This window comes from Jaculus jaculus, chromosome 5, assembly GCF_020740685.1.
Source record: "Jaculus jaculus isolate mJacJac1 chromosome 5, mJacJac1.mat.Y.cur, whole genome shotgun sequence".
Classification (NCBI taxonomy): domain Eukaryota; kingdom Metazoa; phylum Chordata; class Mammalia; order Rodentia; family Dipodidae; genus Jaculus; species Jaculus jaculus.
This window is the reverse complement of record NC_059106.1, coordinates 54,341,648-54,358,587: the sequence shown is the minus strand read 5'-3', so window position 1 is coordinate 54,358,587 and position 16,940 is coordinate 54,341,648. Positions and strand designations below refer to the sequence as shown.

The 16,940-nt window shown below is 54.2% G+C and overlaps 1 protein-coding gene and 1 non-coding gene across 9 annotated transcripts in view; one reads left to right on the top strand and one right to left on the bottom strand.

Annotated features, from left to right (window-relative positions):
- Positions 1 to 1,085, top strand: part of LOC101599363 (RAP1 GTPase activating protein) — a 76,349-nt gene extending 75,264 nt beyond the window's left edge. For 7 of the 8 annotated variants that reach the window (XM_045149256.1, XM_045149255.1, XM_045149251.1 and 4 more), the window contains one exon: positions 146 to 1,085. In XM_045149256.1, coding sequence (XP_045005191.1) covers positions 146 to 328 — 183 coding nt within the window. In that variant the 3' untranslated portion in view covers positions 329 to 1,085. The remainder of the gene's footprint in view (positions 1 to 145) is intronic. The other variant, XM_045149253.1, reaches the window with a different exon arrangement.
- Positions 1,086 to 5,342: 4,257 nt separating this feature from the next.
- LOC123461107 lies at positions 5,343 to 5,448 on the bottom strand. The gene has a single exon (XR_006637425.1). It is a non-coding gene; the product is annotated as a U6 spliceosomal RNA (small nuclear RNA).
- Between the last annotated feature and the right edge of the window lie 11,492 nt (positions 5,449 to 16,940).

Below are 16,940 nucleotides of genomic sequence, written 5' to 3'. Positions count from 1 at the left end.
CATGGGGACCTCTGGAGACTGTGGCGACTGGATGAGTGCTGGGCTGAGGGAGGGCTGGGGATGCCCATGGGCTGGGCAGAGCGTGAGCCTGGCCCTCCCAGGCAGCTGTCCTCTCCTTCGAGTTGTCTCGCCTCTCTCCTTGCAGAAGCACAAGGTGAATGCTGAACGCGCCCAGGCGGCTGCCCCAGCCCCATGGCCACGCCAGCCCACCGCCCCTGCCTCCCACCCCACCCCAGCCCACCCATCGGGGCCGTCTCCGCAGGGCGGAGCTTCCAGAGCTGGGCTCCAGTGCTGCTGGCAATTCCCCACCCCCACACTGGGGGTCTGAGCCAAGGCTGGGATTGGTCAGTTGAAGCAGGATGACAGCCCAAGCTTGCCCGCGGCTGGCTCTCCATTACCCCAGGTTGCCTCTCTGGAGCCAGGTGCACAAGGGATAATGAGAGCTAGGTGCCCACAGCCCCCCATGCAGGCAGCAGGTGTGAGGGGTGCGTTGTTCAGGTGCCCTCCTTCCCTGGGCCTGTCAGCTACAAACGGACAAGATTGTTTCAGAGGTCCCTGAAGAAGACTGAGATTCTGCCCGCCTGCCCCAGAAAGGGTCATTGTCCTTCGAGGAACCTCCCCCGTCACATTGACCCACTTCCTGAAACCTCTCAGGCCCCAGGTGGGCTAAGAGGCTGGGGCGCTTTACCTGTTACCCCACCTGGGCCCTCTAGCTGTACCACAGACCTCCTGGTACCCTTCCACTGTCTCCATATGATAGCTGAGTGTCACCTGTGGAGGAGAGGGACATCCTAGGCTCCTCACAGCCCCTGGTTTAACCCTGCCACCCCATGCTCCTGGGCACTCCGGCTGAGGCGTCTCAACTGGCCTGGAGCCCGGGCCTTGCCATCTCCTGCTCACCGCTGCGGTGGAGGGGCCGCCAGGCGGAGCCGCTGTGAGCCCATGTCCCTGTGTGTGTGTCTGCACACTTTTAGGTGCCACACCAAAGGGCAACCTTCCAGCCCTACCATCCACTTTGGAAGCCACGTGGCCACGTGTATGTCCGTAACAGTTGTACAAAATAAATTCTATTTATCGCTATTGTACCCAGCGTTGAGTCTGGTTTTGTGTGAACCCTGCCCACGCTCCAGATAGAGGAGCCGAAGCCAGGGGGCAGCTAAGTGCAGGGACGCCGGGAGAAGCCGAGCTCTAAGGTGTCTGGGCACCAGCTGCGGCGGTTCTCCCCCGGGTAGCTTGCTGTTCCCTTCCACCTGTGTCCGAGGCGAGAAGAGCATGGCTCTGAAGGGTTGCTTCCTCACTCGGTGTGTTGAGAAACCCAGCGTCTGTGTGCAAGACAGGAGCGGGGGCAGCGCGGCCCCGCCCCCAGAGACTGGCCGGGCAGATTCAGGGAGCTGACGGGTCCCACCAACAGGCACAGCACCTGGCAATCTGCGCGCTCAGTCAATTCCCTCCTTTCTGGTATTCTGTGAATCCCAGCAGTTTTCCTTACATAGCCACCAGGTGGCACCAAGGGATCACCAACCAGGACAGTTGGCCAGCCATAGGGATAAGCTGGTCGAAGTCCTTTGCCCCAGGCACTGGCTGGGTAGCCCGGTCGACTAAAGGGTGAAGAAGGCTGGGAGGGGCAGACAGGCTGCGGGAGGGGAGGCCCTGAGAGAGGGAACTGCGCGTGTAAAGGGAGGGTTGAGAGACCTGGAATTGAGAAGGCGGCAGAACAGTTTGAAAAGGTGGGGAGGCGACAGTGGGGGGAAAAGGAAAGATTGGCCTTGAATGCTAAGAGCAGTGGGGAGCCACTCAGATGAGGTGGCTGCTGGGGAGGCTGGGGGGACCGGTCTGCAGAGGAGGGGATTAAGGAAGGTGCTGGGAACCAGACAGGAGTCCAGTGGGCAGGCTAGAAGGGGTTGTCAGGCATGAACAACTGTACAGATAGACAGATGGCTGGTGGAACTGGCATGGAAGGAGGCAAATCAGCCTGGGTAACACATGGAGGAGGAGTCTTTATTTTCTGAAAGAGATGCAAACACAGACAAGAGAGGGAGAGAGGATGGGCCACTAGGGTCTCCTGCCACTGCAAATGAACTGCAGACCCACGCATCACTTGTGCCTCTGTGGGTACTGAGGAATCCAAGCTGGGCACACAGGCTTTGCAAGCAAGTGCCTTTAATGGCTGAGTCATCTCTCCAGCTCAGAAAGCAGCATCTTTCCTGGGACAAGACAAGAGGAAGAGTAAGTTCATTGGTAGGGCGGAGGACATTGGGCTTGGAGATGGGCACCCAACTGAGCTCTAAGTGCCCAGCCTCCTGGGAAGATTGTCTCACCTCCTGTCTTCCTGGGACAATTCTGAGGGCACCCCGGGTGTCTCTGAGATATACTAAACCTTTCCCTGACAGGACCCTTCGATGACCCTAGGATGCCTCAGGCCACCCAGGGACCGTGACTCACACCCAAACCCCAGCCCTGCCCTGCCTGTTCGGCTCTAGGCTTCACTGGCTCAGTGGTCCTCTCCTAAGTCACCCCGTCCCAGCCGCCAGCTCAACAGCCCTCCAGCCCGCTCTGTCATGCCTCTGCTCCAGCCTTTAGCCTTGCTCTTTTCTGCCCCAGCTCAAGGCCAGTAGCCAGCCTGCACCTCTAACTTCTTTTTTTAAAAAAACAAAATATTTTATCTTTATTTATTTATTTGAGACAGGGTGGGGGAAGGATGGGCAAGACACGGCCTCCAACCACTGCAAACGAACTCCAGATGCATGCGCCACCTTGTGCATCTGGTTTACGTGGGTCCTGGGGAATCAAACCAGGGTCCTTCGGCTTCACAGGCAAACGCCTTCAACCACTAAGCCATCTCTCCAGGCCCCTAGAGCTCTAACTTTATTCACCTACTTACTGGTTTGGACTCCAGGCCTGTTTTCCCTTTTTGCTTTTGGTTTCATTTGGTTCTTTGAGACAAGGTTTCATGTAACCCAGGATGGCTTGGAACTCACTGTGTGCCTGAGGATGGCCTTGAACTCCTGTCTTCCTGTTAGGATTACAGGCATGGGTCATCATGCCCAGGCTCCCTCTTCTGTATCATCAGTATGCTAGCAGTCCTGGTACCTGGTGTGAACTTCAGGGAAGTGAGGCCTTACCATGGTGCACTTGGTGCAGCTGGAATGGGAGCCTTCAGATGATGCTATGTGTGGATGGGGACCGAGGTAATTAACTCTGACCCTGTGGCTCAACCTTCAGAGGGTGCTGTTGGCTCAGTGCATGAGGCATACTCTCCCTGGGGCTGGCCAAGCATAGGTGTCCAGACAGGAGGCCTTGGGGACATACAGGTGCAACCCTGAGCTTCACTCAGCATCCCAGGCTTTTGGGGTGACCATCCTTTCACAGCCCTTCACTCAACCAGCTCCATGCCAGAGGCTAGAGGGAGCAGTGGGGCCTAGGATGGCAGGGGCAGGTGGGCATTGAGGTGAACAGGCCCTGGTTGGGCCCCTCCCTGCCCAGCTGTGCCAGACCTTTGGCAGGAAGGGAGGCCTCTGGGCCATGGTACAGCCCCAGCCCTCACCCCCTGGCTCCAAGGTGGGGCCAGGGGAGGCTGAGGATACATCTGGGATCAAAGTGTACAGAACTGTTTCTCTTGTCCTTACGCCAGCTATGTGCCTGCCCTGGGTTCTGAGGTGGGGAGGGCGAGCCGGGACACAAACCCGAGGCTGGAATTAAGGTTTGGGCGGGGGGCACCAGCTCCGGGAAGCGACGGGCTCTGTTAGAAATAACCCAAGTAGTGGAAACAGCAGCCACAGGCTGGAGGCAAGAGGCTTCTGCATAGGAGACAGCTGTGGTCGCCTGGCAGGCCAGGCATTTCAGCTCCCCAAGGGCAGGGCCCTCCAAGTCAGTCTCTCACCTGTGACAGACGAACCTACCTAGGGCTGTGAACAGACCTCTCAAGTGCCTTGCGTGGTGCCTGGTGCAAAATCCACACCCAAAATGAGGGTCACCTCCATCGTCCTACAGCAGGGGTGTCCCCGGACATCTGCAGCCATCCCTGGAACAACTTTGCCAAAGAGGTGGCCACAGGTCCAGGCAGGCCCAGTGCCAGGGGACCGGGACCTGGACGTTCTCATCTGCTTAGGCCACAAGGGGTACTCAGCCAGCGGCCCTGGAATGTGGAGGTCCTCCTCTCGCCCCTCCATGCCTGCCCTACCAAGGGGACAGCCCAGGACGGAGCCTCCTGAAATAACTAGATCTGGTTAGCAAGGCTAATTTTAAAAGCCACTCTGGCTGCCCCATGGGCCCTTCTGGGAAGCCATGAATGTCCCTGTGTGTGCCCCTGGGAGGGGCTCCCTCGAGACTCTCACCTCCGCCTGTCATTTCTGGATACCCCAAGCTACTTCCCAGGGGTCTGGGATCCAACGCTAGGGTTCAGGAACCCCAGGCTCCCCTCCGTCCCAGTGCAAACCCTGGATACTTAGGAGACCCTCCCCCATTGCAGCTCTGGGCAAGACTTCTTGAGCTCTCTGTCTTGGCCCTCTTCCCTGTCTTCCGCTGCTCGGTCTCCATGCTTCTTCCTCTGCAGTCCACCCCAGGGCCCAAGAGCTTGGGGCAGCATTTTTTTAAAGTTTTATTATTTACTAGAGAGAGAGAGAGAATGGGCATGACAAGGCCTCTAGCGAGTGCAAAGGAACTCTAGCTGCATGCGCCGCCTTGTGCATCTGGCTTTACGTGGGTCCTGGGGAATCAAACCTGGATCCTTTGGCTTTGCAGGCAAGTGCCTTAACCACCAAGCCATTACTCCAACTCTTGTAGCATTCTTTTATTTTTTTTTAATTTTTTTTCTTTATTTATTTGAGAGCGACAGACACAGAGAGAAAGATAGATAGAGGGAGAGAGAGGGAATGGGCGCGCCAGGGCTTCCAGCCTCTGCAAACGAACTCCAGACGCGTGCGCCCCCTTGTGCATCTGGCTAACGTGGGACCTGGGGAACCGAGCCTCGAACCAGGGTCCTTAGGCTTCACAGGCAAGCACTTAACCGCTAAGCCATCTCTCCAGACCTATTTTTTATTTTTTATTCATTAGTTTTGTACTCAATGAATACAGTCAAGTTGGTACCATTGTTAGGATCATCCATGTCCTACCCCCTTCCCTTGGCCCCTCCTTGTTGAGGTATATGGGTCATGCATTGTGGGGTTAGCCCACAGTTATGGGTAGGAGAAATGTCTCTGGGTATCATGACCCAACGTGTGGCTCTGACATTCTTTCCGCCCCCTCTTCCGCAAAATTTCCCTGAGCCTGGGTTCATTTTTGGTCTGCTTCAGTGATGAGGTGTTGGGGGCCTCTGGGTCTCTGGATATCTGATTTGGTGGGAGAAAAAAAGGGAACGCTTCACGAATTTGCGTGTCATCCTTGCGCAGGGGCACGCTAATCTTCTCTGTATCGTTGCAATTTTAGTATATGTGCTGCTGAAGCGAGCACTTGTCGCAGCATTCTTGATGGTCCACGGGCTGGGAGGTGCAGGCCATGTGCATGGAGGTGGGGTGTCCACCTGGGAGTGAAGGCAACAGTCCCCAGGGCTGACAGGAGCTAGGCCGGGCATGCAGGGGCCAAGTCCAAGCACGACCTGGGCCATCTGGCCAGGCCAAGTGCCAGCAGGAGGAATGAGTTCCAGGCCCAGGGTTGGCAGACAGCAGACAGACACACACGGTGCCCAGTTAAATTTGAATGTCAGGTAAACATGGGATCATTTTTAGTTTAAGTATACCTCATGTAATATTTGAGACATACTTATAGCAAAAATGATTCCTGTTTACCTGACATTCACAGTGAACTGGGCACCCTGTGTTTTTCTGGCGGTCCTGTCCTGAGGTCCCTCGGAGTGTGGGGAGGTCCCTCAGGGACAGCAGGCTCTACAAACTGATCTGGAGTGGGGAGGCACAGTGCCTGCCCACAGAGAACTCTCAGGAGAGTACTTGGGGACACGGTAGGGGGCAAATGACACCTGAGCAGTCGCCCGGCATCAGGAAGGAGGGTTGCATGCACTCTGTTGAGCGTGCACAGTGGGACCCCCATAAATGTTTGTTCAACGAATAGGAATCCTCACAACATATTTCTGTGGAATTAGGGGCACATGGCCAGGAGGAGGGGCTCAGGCAAGCCTTCCTCCCAAGCTCCTGAGAGCCAATGGATTGCACACTGCCTCCAGCCCCAGGGGCTCCCAAAGGGAGCTGCAGAGTGCAAGGAGAGGGTGCAACGCTCCTTCACCGGCCCACTCTGCCCCAGGCTAGCATTGACGTTCAGGCCTGGCCAAAGGGGCAGGGCAAGGGGCTAAGGAGGGTAGCTTAGCTTCCCTGGGGATGGTGTAGACTAGGGTGGAGAGCAGGCTTGAGGCATTGTTCAGCCCATCATAGGGGGGATCTAGGCCAGCTAGGGGAAGCCTGAGAGCAGAGAGTTAGGGATTCTCGTGTCCAAGGAGGTGAGATTTCAAACTTTAGCCTACGGTCTGCCAATCTCAGGAGTCTCTCTAGAAGGGTACAACTGGGGAGAGGTCTGTAGCCCTCTTCTACCAAGGATAGAACCCCTTAAACAGCCTGTACATCCACCCACCCACTCCACCTCTCCAGCCACCCACCCACTTATCCATCCATCCATCCATCGCCCGTCCATCTGTCTTCCTATCCATTCACACATCCAGCTAGCCATTCTGTTACCCGTCCGCCCACCCACCCTTTTGTCCATCCACCCATCTACCTGTTCATTCATTCATCCATCCAGCTATCCATGTATCCACCCACCCACCACCCATTCACCCACCCATCATCCATCCATCCACCTGTCCACTCACTCATCTCTCCACTTATCTTCCCATCTACACCCACACATACATAAATATATACATACATTATCCACGTCTTCACTGACTTGTTCACCATCTCCATTCGCTGAGGCGACTCCGTCGACTGCATTTTCCTACCCAGGCCTCTTGAAGGTCCTCAGCAGCTTGGCCAGCCCTACCAGGTGCACCCAAGCCCTGCCTCTGACTCCTGATATGACCCTGGGCAAATCGCTAGAGGTCCGGAGCCTCAGTTTCCTCACCCCTAGAATGGGGCTCACACTGGCAGCTCTCTCCCAAGGCCTGTGAGGATGGTAAGTCGATATGGGTCCAGTGGGCACTCCAAAATGAGGCGCTACAGGTGCTCACTTTTATTATCAAGTCAAGGCGTCTGAGGAGTGGGCAGGGGCAGCTGGCCAGCATTGCGCTCTGGGCTGCAATTTAACCCCAGCCTCCTTTCCAGGAGGCTGTCAACTCCTTCAGGTCCCCATGATTCTAGATCACATTAACTCCTTTAGAGAAAGTAACTGGTTGAGGGAGCCTAGTGCTTGGCCCCCCTCATCTGTAGTGGGAACTACAGCCTGGCCCCTCCTGCTCTGGGCCTCAGTTTCCCCTTCATGTAGCAAGGGGGCTGGGCCAGACTCGGCCTTTGTGTCATCCTGCTAGCGCCGTTTTAGTTCTGAGCCTGTAATCACATCTATCTCAAGGAAGAACCAACCCAACGTTTCCTTAAATTGAGGTCTAATTGCTGCTTTTAGTGAAATCAGATGTGCCCCCATCCCCCAGCGGGTGTGAATCAGCGGGGCTGTCCTGGCCTGCCCCGCCAGACCCAGGACCCCCCAGGGTCTGTTCGGACTCCCACGGAGCCGGTGACGGGGCTGCGGCCCATGCGTCTTGAGGACCTGCACCGTGCCATGCCTTGGGCTGGGCATTTTCTGTCCAGGGGACTGGGTCATCTCACCACAACCCTGGCAGACAGAGGCCCTAGGAAACTTTTAGAAAGGGAGAAACTGAGTCTCGGAGTGACAAAGCCATTTTTTTTCCCCAAGACCTATCAGCTTGGATGTGGCCAAGCCTGAATCTGAACCTAAATCTGTATAATTCCCAGGACTTTGTTCTTTACTTGAGGCTGAAAAGTGCCTTCCCCTAGTCATCAAAACCTTCCTTCCAGAGGTCTCTGAGGGTGCCCTAGGTCACCTGAGCCCCTGTCCCAGCATTCTCCATGGACAACTGTCTCACCGATTTGCCCCATCCTCTGATCACGGACACCCCTGTGGCCATTGTCTTTGCTCTGCAGTCCTCCCGCCTGCAGCGCGGGTCTGTGTGCCCACTCACTGCTTAGTCCCCCAGCCCATCCCCCGCCGAAGTGAGGAGCCAGGCCTAAAGAGTGGGGTGTGGGTAAGGAGCCAGAGGCAGCTCTCCTTGGCGGGCAGGCAAGGAGCCTGTGGTTCCCTGTTTGTTCTGGAGATCCCAGCCGCTTCCCTGAGGAGACAGCCAGTGGTTCCCAGGCCACAGCCCCTCAGGCGGAGCCAGACCGCGGCTGGCCAGCCCGAAAGCACTGCCCGCCAGCCCCGCCAAGGCCTGGCGCTGGGTGGTCTGGGCAGCGGCCAGGGAGCCCTCGGTCCTGGCCACAGGGCAGGAGCCATGACCAGAGCTAGGCTGGAGGCCGCCCTGCCTGGGAGCTGGAGTGGTTCCGAAGTCCAGAGGTGGGCTGGATATGGGGCAGAGGTGGGCACTGGGCAAAGAGTGCCTTACAGGGTATCCAGCAGAGGAGACTTCAGGCTAGGTCCTAAGTTAAGGAAGATACCCAACCTTGCAGGGATGTCCCTGTTGGAAGGTTTCCACCCAGCTCTGACAGAAGCCCATGGGACAGCTGGTGGCAAGATCACTGTTGGCCTGGTGACAACCAGACCCTAGCCCCACCTCCTCTGAACCTCAGTTCATTTGCATACATGGCCAAGGGACAGGTTAGCAAGGACTCCTTCTGCCCAAGGGTTGCAGGCTGTAAGGATCAGTTTCCAATTTCATCTTCAGGGGTTTCTTGTCCCACCGGAGTCCGCTAGCAAGTAACCTCTCCACCTCACGCAAGCCTCTCTGTCCCCAGCTGCCAGAGGCGGACACCTCTAGAGCAGGAAGAATGCCCTGGCCACCAGCTCTTTATGCCCTTGAGAAAGTGACTTCCCCTGTGTGCCCAGAGCTTGCTATACCACTGTGCCCTTGTCTGTGGGCAGCTGGGGCTCTCTCTGCATCTTGGGCTCCCTTGACTGTTCACCTGACCTCTGTACCCTCACGTCCAGTAAGGCACCTCCACTTCAGTATGATCCAACCCTCCCTGTCCTCCCCAAATCTGCACCTCCACATCCATCAATGACATCTCCATGCGCCCAGGTGCTAGGCCAAGAACTTGGAGTGGCCCCGATTCCGCTGTGTCCATTCCCACGAGCCATCTGTCAGCAAGCCCCGCTGGCTTTACTTTCACACCCTAAGGTGCCTGGGATACAGCTCCTTGCCACCACCGCCACCACTCTCGGCCTCTCCAAGCCACTGTCACCGCCGACCTGGAGGATGGAAGGGCTTCTAGACTATGCTGTGGCTTCTGCCGGGGGAGCTCCTGGCTCCTCCACACAGCAGCCGGGGCCAGCTTTACAAAGTAGGAACGTGGATGGCGTCCCTCCTTGCTGCCAGTCCTCTGGTGGCTTCTCTTGGGCCCCTGGAAGAGCACACATGTTGCTATGGCACCCACAGCACGGGCCCAGCCCAGCCCCCATCCTGGGGCCCTAGCACTTCGCCCCCCTGCTGCTGTCTGCGTGGCTTCTTCCCGCTTGGAGTGATTTGTCTTCCAGCTTTTTGCAAGGCCACTCTCCTCCAAGCAGGGTCTTAGCTCAAATGTCACCTCCCCAGACAGGTCTTCCCTGGCCACCAGCTACAGCAGCACCCACAGACTTTGGTTTTCTTTTCTTTTCCCCTCAATTCTTTTTTTTTTTTTTTTTTTTTTTTCTTTTTTGAGGTAGGGTCTCACTCCAGCTCAGGCTGACCTGGAATTCACTATGTAGTCTCAGGCTAGCCTCGAACTCACGGTGATCATCCTACCTTTGCCTCCCGAGTGCTGGGATTAAAGGTGTGCACCACCATGCCTGGCTCAACTCTATTTTTAAAATATTTATTTACTTACTATTTACTTATTTGAGAGGGAGGTAGAGAGAGAGAGATAGAATGGGCATGCCAGGGCTTCTAACCACTGTAACTGAATTCCAATCACATGAGCCACCTTGTGCATCTGGCTTTATGTGAGTACTGGGGAATGGAACTTGGGTCCTTTGGCTTTTCAGGCAAGTGCCTTAATTGCTGAGCCATCTCTCCTGCCCTCAATTCTATTTTATAAAATGTATATTTGTGTGTGTGTGTGTGTGTGTGTGTATACACACTTTTGTTATTTTGAGGTAAAGTCTCACTTTCTAGCCCAGGCTGACCTGTAATTCACTGTGTAGTCTCAGGGTTGCCTCGAACTCACAGAGATTCTACCTCTGCCTCCCAAGTGCTAGGATTAAAGGTGTGCACCACCATGCCCAGCTATATACCAGACTCTTACCATTGCAAAAAAAAAAAAAAAAAAAAAAAAAAGCCTATCTGGTTTTAGTGGGTGGCTGGGTAATTGGACCTGGGCTGGCAGGCCTTTCAAGCAAGCACCTGTAATCACTAAGCCATGTCCTCAGTTCCGTGCCGTTTTCAAGGTAGGGTTTCCCTCTAGCCCAGGCTGACCTGGAACTCACTCTATAATCCTAGGCTGGTCTCGAACTCACAGCGATCCTCCTACTTCTGCCTTCCAAGTTCTGGGACCAAAGGCATGTGCCACCACACCTGACTCCATTTTTTTTGTTTCTCTTTTACATGTATGTACTGTACTTTGATCATATTCACCTCTGGTATCCCCCCACCTCCTCTTACCAAACTGATCTCCTTCTTCCCATCTTCTTCCCTTCCTACTTTGTTGTCTATGTGTGATCCACTGAGCCTAATTGTGGTTGATTGCATGAGCCTGGCTGGAGAGTTATTTAGTGTATGGAGAGAGCTTACCAGAGGCTATACCCCTGAACAACATGACCGCCCCCCAAGCAACCGTTAACTGCCAATAACTCCTCAGGGAAGGGTGGAGTCTCATCAGCTCCACCATCCATGATGGTGTGTTGATGGGTCTGCTTGTCATACCAGTAAGACAGGGCTCTACCGCACTCCACCCCCCATCAGCTGGCTCTTACATTCTTCCACCCCCTCTTCCATAATGTTCCATGGGCTTTGAAGGGGTGACATGAATATCTTATTTAGCACTGAGCACTGAGCAGTTGTTATTTATTTATTTTTATTTGCTAGAGAGAGAAAGAATTGTGTCAGGGTCTCTAGCCACTTCAAACAAACTCCAGATGCATACGTCACCAAGTGCATCTAGCTTACATGGTTTCTGGGGAGTTGAACCTGGGTCCTTAGGCTTCGTAGGCAAGTGCCTTAATGCTAAGCCATCCCTCTAGCCTCAATAGTTTTTTAACAGCACTTTGCAGATTTTGGTTTTCTTAGCTGTGAAGCTGGACCCATGACAGTGCCTTACCTCCAGGGTTAAGAGAGTGGGAAGAGGAGTTGGAGAGATGATGGCTCAGGTCGGTAAAATGCTTGCTGTACAGTTTGATCCCCTGCACCCACATAAAGGCCAAGGGTGGTAGAATGCATCTGTGAGTAATGCCAGTATAGGGGGAGGTGGAGACAGGAGGATCCCTGGGGCACGCTGGCTAAATTGTTTTGGTGAGAGACTCTGTCTCAAAAGAATAAGATGGAGAGCAATTGAGGAAGAGACCAGATGTTGACCCCTTGCCTCCACATGCGTGTGCACAGATGTGTGAACTCATGCATGTACACAATGTACACAGATGCACAAGAGTCCATCAGACACTGAATAAACACCAGGAAGTGGGTAGCAGGGTAGCAGCTGGACTGGCCAGGTGGGTCCTCCCCTCCCCCTGACCAAGCTGGCTTTCCTTAGGCCTCAGCCTCATAGCTTCCACTTACCCACAGACAGATGACCTGAGTGGGCCAGAGGCTGAAGACCAGAGCCCTGAAGTCATCTGCTCTGATCATGGATAAACAGAGGCAACTGGATACCATACCAGGGCAAAAGCTTGGCCATGGGTGCCCCTCTCAGATACCAGGCTCAGGGGACAGGAAGCTAATGGCTCAGTTATACACAGCCCTCATACCTAGATTTAGGGATGTCACATCTCCCGTCTTCCTCCTGCCCCTCCCATGTCCCCACCTGCCTATTCTCCAGTGGGAGGCTGTGAATTCAAAGTCAAGGACTTCATGGAGAGAACAGTAGTCTCCACAAGCAGGCAGCGGTCACCAGACAGACCCTGACCCCAGGACCCAGGATGGGTGTTAGCAGATCCCCTTTCTGGCTACTAATGGACCCTCCTGTCTCTCCAGCTCACAGTGAGAAGCCTGGCCTCTAGGAGGACCAGTGGCTTCTATTGTCCCTTTGGGTCCTACCTGACACCAGGATTTTAAAAAACATTTTTTATTTTATTTTTACTAATTTATTTGAGAGAGAGAGAGAGAAAGGGCACAGTAGGGCCTCTAGCCACTGCAAGTGAACTCCAGATGTGTGCGACCCCTATGCATCTGGCTTATGTGGGTCCTGGGGAATTGAACCTGGGTCCTTTGGCTTTGCAGGCAAGCTCCTTAACCATTAAGCCATCTCTCTAGCCCCTGACACCAGGTATGATTAAAGTTTTGTGTTCCTGTGCTATTTGGCTTCAAGTCCTGGCTTCATCTCTCACCAGGGCTGTAACTTCCGGTAAGTTACCACATTTCTACTTCTGCCAGCTCATCTGTAAAATGGGGATAATAACCACACTACCATCCAAGGCTGGTAGGGAGGGAAACTAGTCAACGTATGCCATAGGGCACTTAGGGACAGTGCCTGGGACCCAGGCGACACCATGGAATGGCCATGACTATGACTGCTTGTGATGACATTTATGCTCCTACTATGTGAGGACCCTGAGTCTGGGGTCCAACAGGAAGGAGGGCGGTGGCACTGGCCAGGTCACTACATAGCCCGGCCAGTGACCCCAGCCTGCTCTGTCTCAACGCTGCTGTTGGCTCTTGTGTCTGCCCCATCTGAGGGCCACTCAGATGGTCCCAAGGGGCTGGGAAAGGGCCTGTCACCACTATAGAGGCCAGAGGAAGCCCACAGGAACTAGAAAGCCAAACCCTCTTCTGAACCCTTAATCCCCTCTCCTCCTCTGTGGCCCCGTGCATCAGCATCGCGTCGAGGTGGGAGGTCTCCAGTTTAAGCCGCGGGAGCTAATTATACATGCTGCTGACTGGGGTTCTCACCACGGTGCAGGAACCCCACAGCCCTGTGGCCGAGGGGGCTGGCCTGTCATCCTTGAAAAGATTAACACCTCAGAAGCGAGCTGTGAGCCCGGGTTCATCTTCCATTTGTCTGCTAGAAGACATGTGGCCTGGATCAGGTTACCATGCCTGCTGGACCCTCGATTGCCCTTTCTGTAAAGTGTAAAGACTATAAAGGACAGTCAGACCCTCCCCCATGTGTGTGGAGGGGGGTGGTATGCCCACATCGCAAGACGGCGGGAAGCAATGTGCAAGGTGTGTCCCCAAGGGGACATCCTGCTTCTGTGACTGGGCTGCATAGGACGGTATATGGCACACAGTAGGTGTCTCACGGCTGCTGGGTCCTAGCTCCTGGTCCCACTTGTTCCCATGGCCCAGTCTACGATAGCAGCTTCACGGTGGCTCCCCCAAGCCTTTAGCTCCTCAAAACTGACATTTTCCAAAGTGCTACTTGCTCCCCAGCTCCAGACTCTTCAATGGCTCCCCAGAGTCTTCCAAGGTCAAACCCTCAGGCTTCTTGGAATGGCATCTCAGGATTTCTTGCCCAACTCTCCCAGCTCATGTCTCCCCACAATGTAGCCTTCTGAACTTTCTGTGCCCCACACCCCAAGTTCCTCTCCCCTTGTACGACCTCAGCTCATGAGCTGTGCTCTCTGTTCTCCTGCCCTACAGGTCCCTGCTGGTTAAATGTCCCTCCCTGTCCCTCTAGCTCCTTGCCTCCCCCACGCTGGGGCAGTGTCCATCATATGACAGGTGCCCATTCCCTGTTCTGTCTCCCAGACAGGCGCAGAGTGTTGAACTCACGAGGCAAGGGACACACACTGTGCTCTATGGCAACCAGACTGGTCACTCATGTCTGAAGGGTTAGTGGCAAGATGCAGGGAATGCCAGGGACTATGTCCACAGGGCAGCCAGACGCCCTGACAGGTACCATCCCTCCATTTGAGCTGACCACTGTGCTACAGACAGGGGCTTCTGCAACTGTATCCTCCAGCTTCCCCAAAGAGCCAGAAGTTTGGTCTTCTAGAAATACCTGAGCGTTGTAAAACACAGCGAGGGCTGAGGAGATGGCTCAGAGGTTAAAGGCGCTTGCTTGTAAAACCTGCTGCTCCAGGTTTGATTCCCCAGTACCCATGTAAAGCCAGACACACAAATGATCCCATCTGGAGTTTGTGTGCAGTAGCAAGAGGTTCTGGTATGTGCCCACACTCACTCTCCTTCTCTTTGAAAATAGTAAAAATATTTAAAAAAATAAAATAAAATCCAGTGAAGTGTTCGGAGATGTCCGGTGCGCATATGAGTTAAAGGAAGTTCTGGGTAGTAACAGAGCTGACTCCTCAGCTTCCCACCCCCCCCCCAGTCAGTTCAGGGGACAATTTTGTCCTCAGAAGTCCAGTGAGAGTAGAGGCCAGCAATACACACACAGACCCCATGGCAAAGAGTCACCTCGTCTCTCGTCAATGTTAAGTCAGACCAAGGGTGAGAAGCTGTGTTGATGGTGGGGGAATAGCTGCCTAACAAAGCTGCATCCTTTGCACCCAGGCAGACCCATGACGATTCCTACCAAGGAAGTGGGAGCTATAAGAGTCCGAGTTATAAAACAGGTCGCTGACTGTGGCAGGGAGGCAATGGTCAGTGAGGGAGAAAGGACATCTGGGGATGGAGAGATGATTCAGTCGGCAAAACATTTGCTGTACAAGAACCCAAGTTCGGATCCCCAGCACCCAAGTAAACTCTGGGTGGGCACGGCAACCCACCTGTAACGTAATGCCCATGCTTGGGAGGTGGGGGTGGAATTCCCGGACAAATTAGCTAGAGTAGCTGAACTGGTGCGCTCTGAGCTCTAATGGAGGTGGAGGACACTTGAAGAGAAACACAGTGTCAACCTCTGGCACTACACACACTCACAAATCTGTGTGCATGCACACGTGAACACACGCACCACACACACAAAGGATATGTGGCATTTACAGGAGGTGGCAGAGCTGCAGGTGGGAAGAATCTTGGTCCCACCTACCCCCGAGGGGTCCCACCTGTTTAGATGGAAAGGGGCAGATTTGCATGGAAGGATCTGGAAGCCAGGGCTTGCTCTCTGGGCATAGTAGTGAACCTACCAGCCCACCTTTGTCATTGTTCCTTGAGAAACCCAAGGAGAGCTGGACCCGTTTACCAATGGGTGCTGATTGCCACGGGTGATTGGTTCGTGACCATGGGTGCTGGGGGAGGAGCTCGGGCCTCTGCTGAACTCCTGGTTCAGACTAGGACTCAGAGCCCACACGGTCAACAGACGAGGTGACGAGTGGCCCTGGTGGGGTATGTGAGCCAGGGCCCAGCCTCCTGGGGAAGCTCTGGAGCAGTAGGTGACTAAGCGTAGTCAACATCTTGTTCTTGAAGGACATGTCATCTTTGGTGCTCACGGCGTGACAGGCGGGGTGTCAGAGAAGTGAAGGGCCTTGCCCAAGTGCAGGGGGCCAGCAGAGGAGTGGGTCCCATCACTTCAACTCAGCCCACTTTTTTTTTGTAAATTCATTTGAGGGAGAGAGGAAGAGACAAGAGAATGGATGCACTAGGGCCTCTAGCCGCTGCAAATGAACTCCAAGCAAACAAATGTGCCACCATGTGCATTTGGCTTACGTAGGTCCTGGGGAATTGAACTTGGGTCCTTTGGCTTTGCAGGCAAGCCATCGCTCTAGCCCTCAGCCCACACTTTCTGTCCAGCGCAAGGCTTAGCTTCACACAGCCATGGCTGTGTTCTCAGAGCACCAACTGCTGGTCCAGTGCCAGGCCAGGGGCTTCCCTCCTCAGCCCTTCAAGTGGGAGAATGAAGGTTGGAGAGGTGGCTTAGCAGTTAAGGTGTTTGCCTGCAAAGCCAAAAGATCCTGGTTTGATTCTCCAGGACCCACGTAAGCCAGATGCACAAGGAGATGCATGCATCTGGAATTTGTTTGCAGTGGCTGAAGGCCCTGGCACACCCATTCTCTCTCTCTCTCTCTGTGCTTCTTTCTCTCTCATAAATAAATAAATATCTATTTTAAAAGAGGCAGAATAAAACTGCAGGGTTTGTTCTTTTGGTGCCTTTAGTCAGTAAGGGGTGAAAGTGTGAGAGAAAATACTCCACTGCTCTCCCCCTGGGGGTAACTGAGGCATGACTCCTACACTGGCCTCAGAGCTGCCCAGAGAATTGATCCTGTTGCCCAACCCACCTTCCCTTTCCTGTCTCTGCTTCTTCACCTTCACTGGTACTTTTAGGGTTCCTTTTTTTTAAAGGTATTTTTTATTTTATTTATTTGAGAGAGAGAGACAGACAGACAGAAGGGGCAAGCTGGGGCCTCCAGCCACTGTAAATGAACTCCAGATGCATGTGCCATCTTGTGTATGTGGCTTACATGGGTCCTGGGGAATCAAACCTGGGTCCTTTGGCTTTGCAGGCAAGTGCCTTAACCTCTAGTCCATCCCTCCAGCCCAGGGATCCTTCTATAACTTGTGCCCGACTCCTTGTCTTGGGCCTGCCTTTGGGGAAACCTAACTTGAGATAGAAAGTATGACTGGTATAACCCTGAGACATGGAAGTGGATTGCAGGCAATTGTGGGAAGTGTGTAAAAATCCATGTAAGCTGGGCATGGTGGTGTATACTTTCAATCCCGGCATCGCTTGGCTGGGCTCCCCTTTTTGCCTGGGCTGCTAGGAAGCTCAGGGAGAAATACGCTTAGTTTCTCATCTTAGTTTGTATGAGTC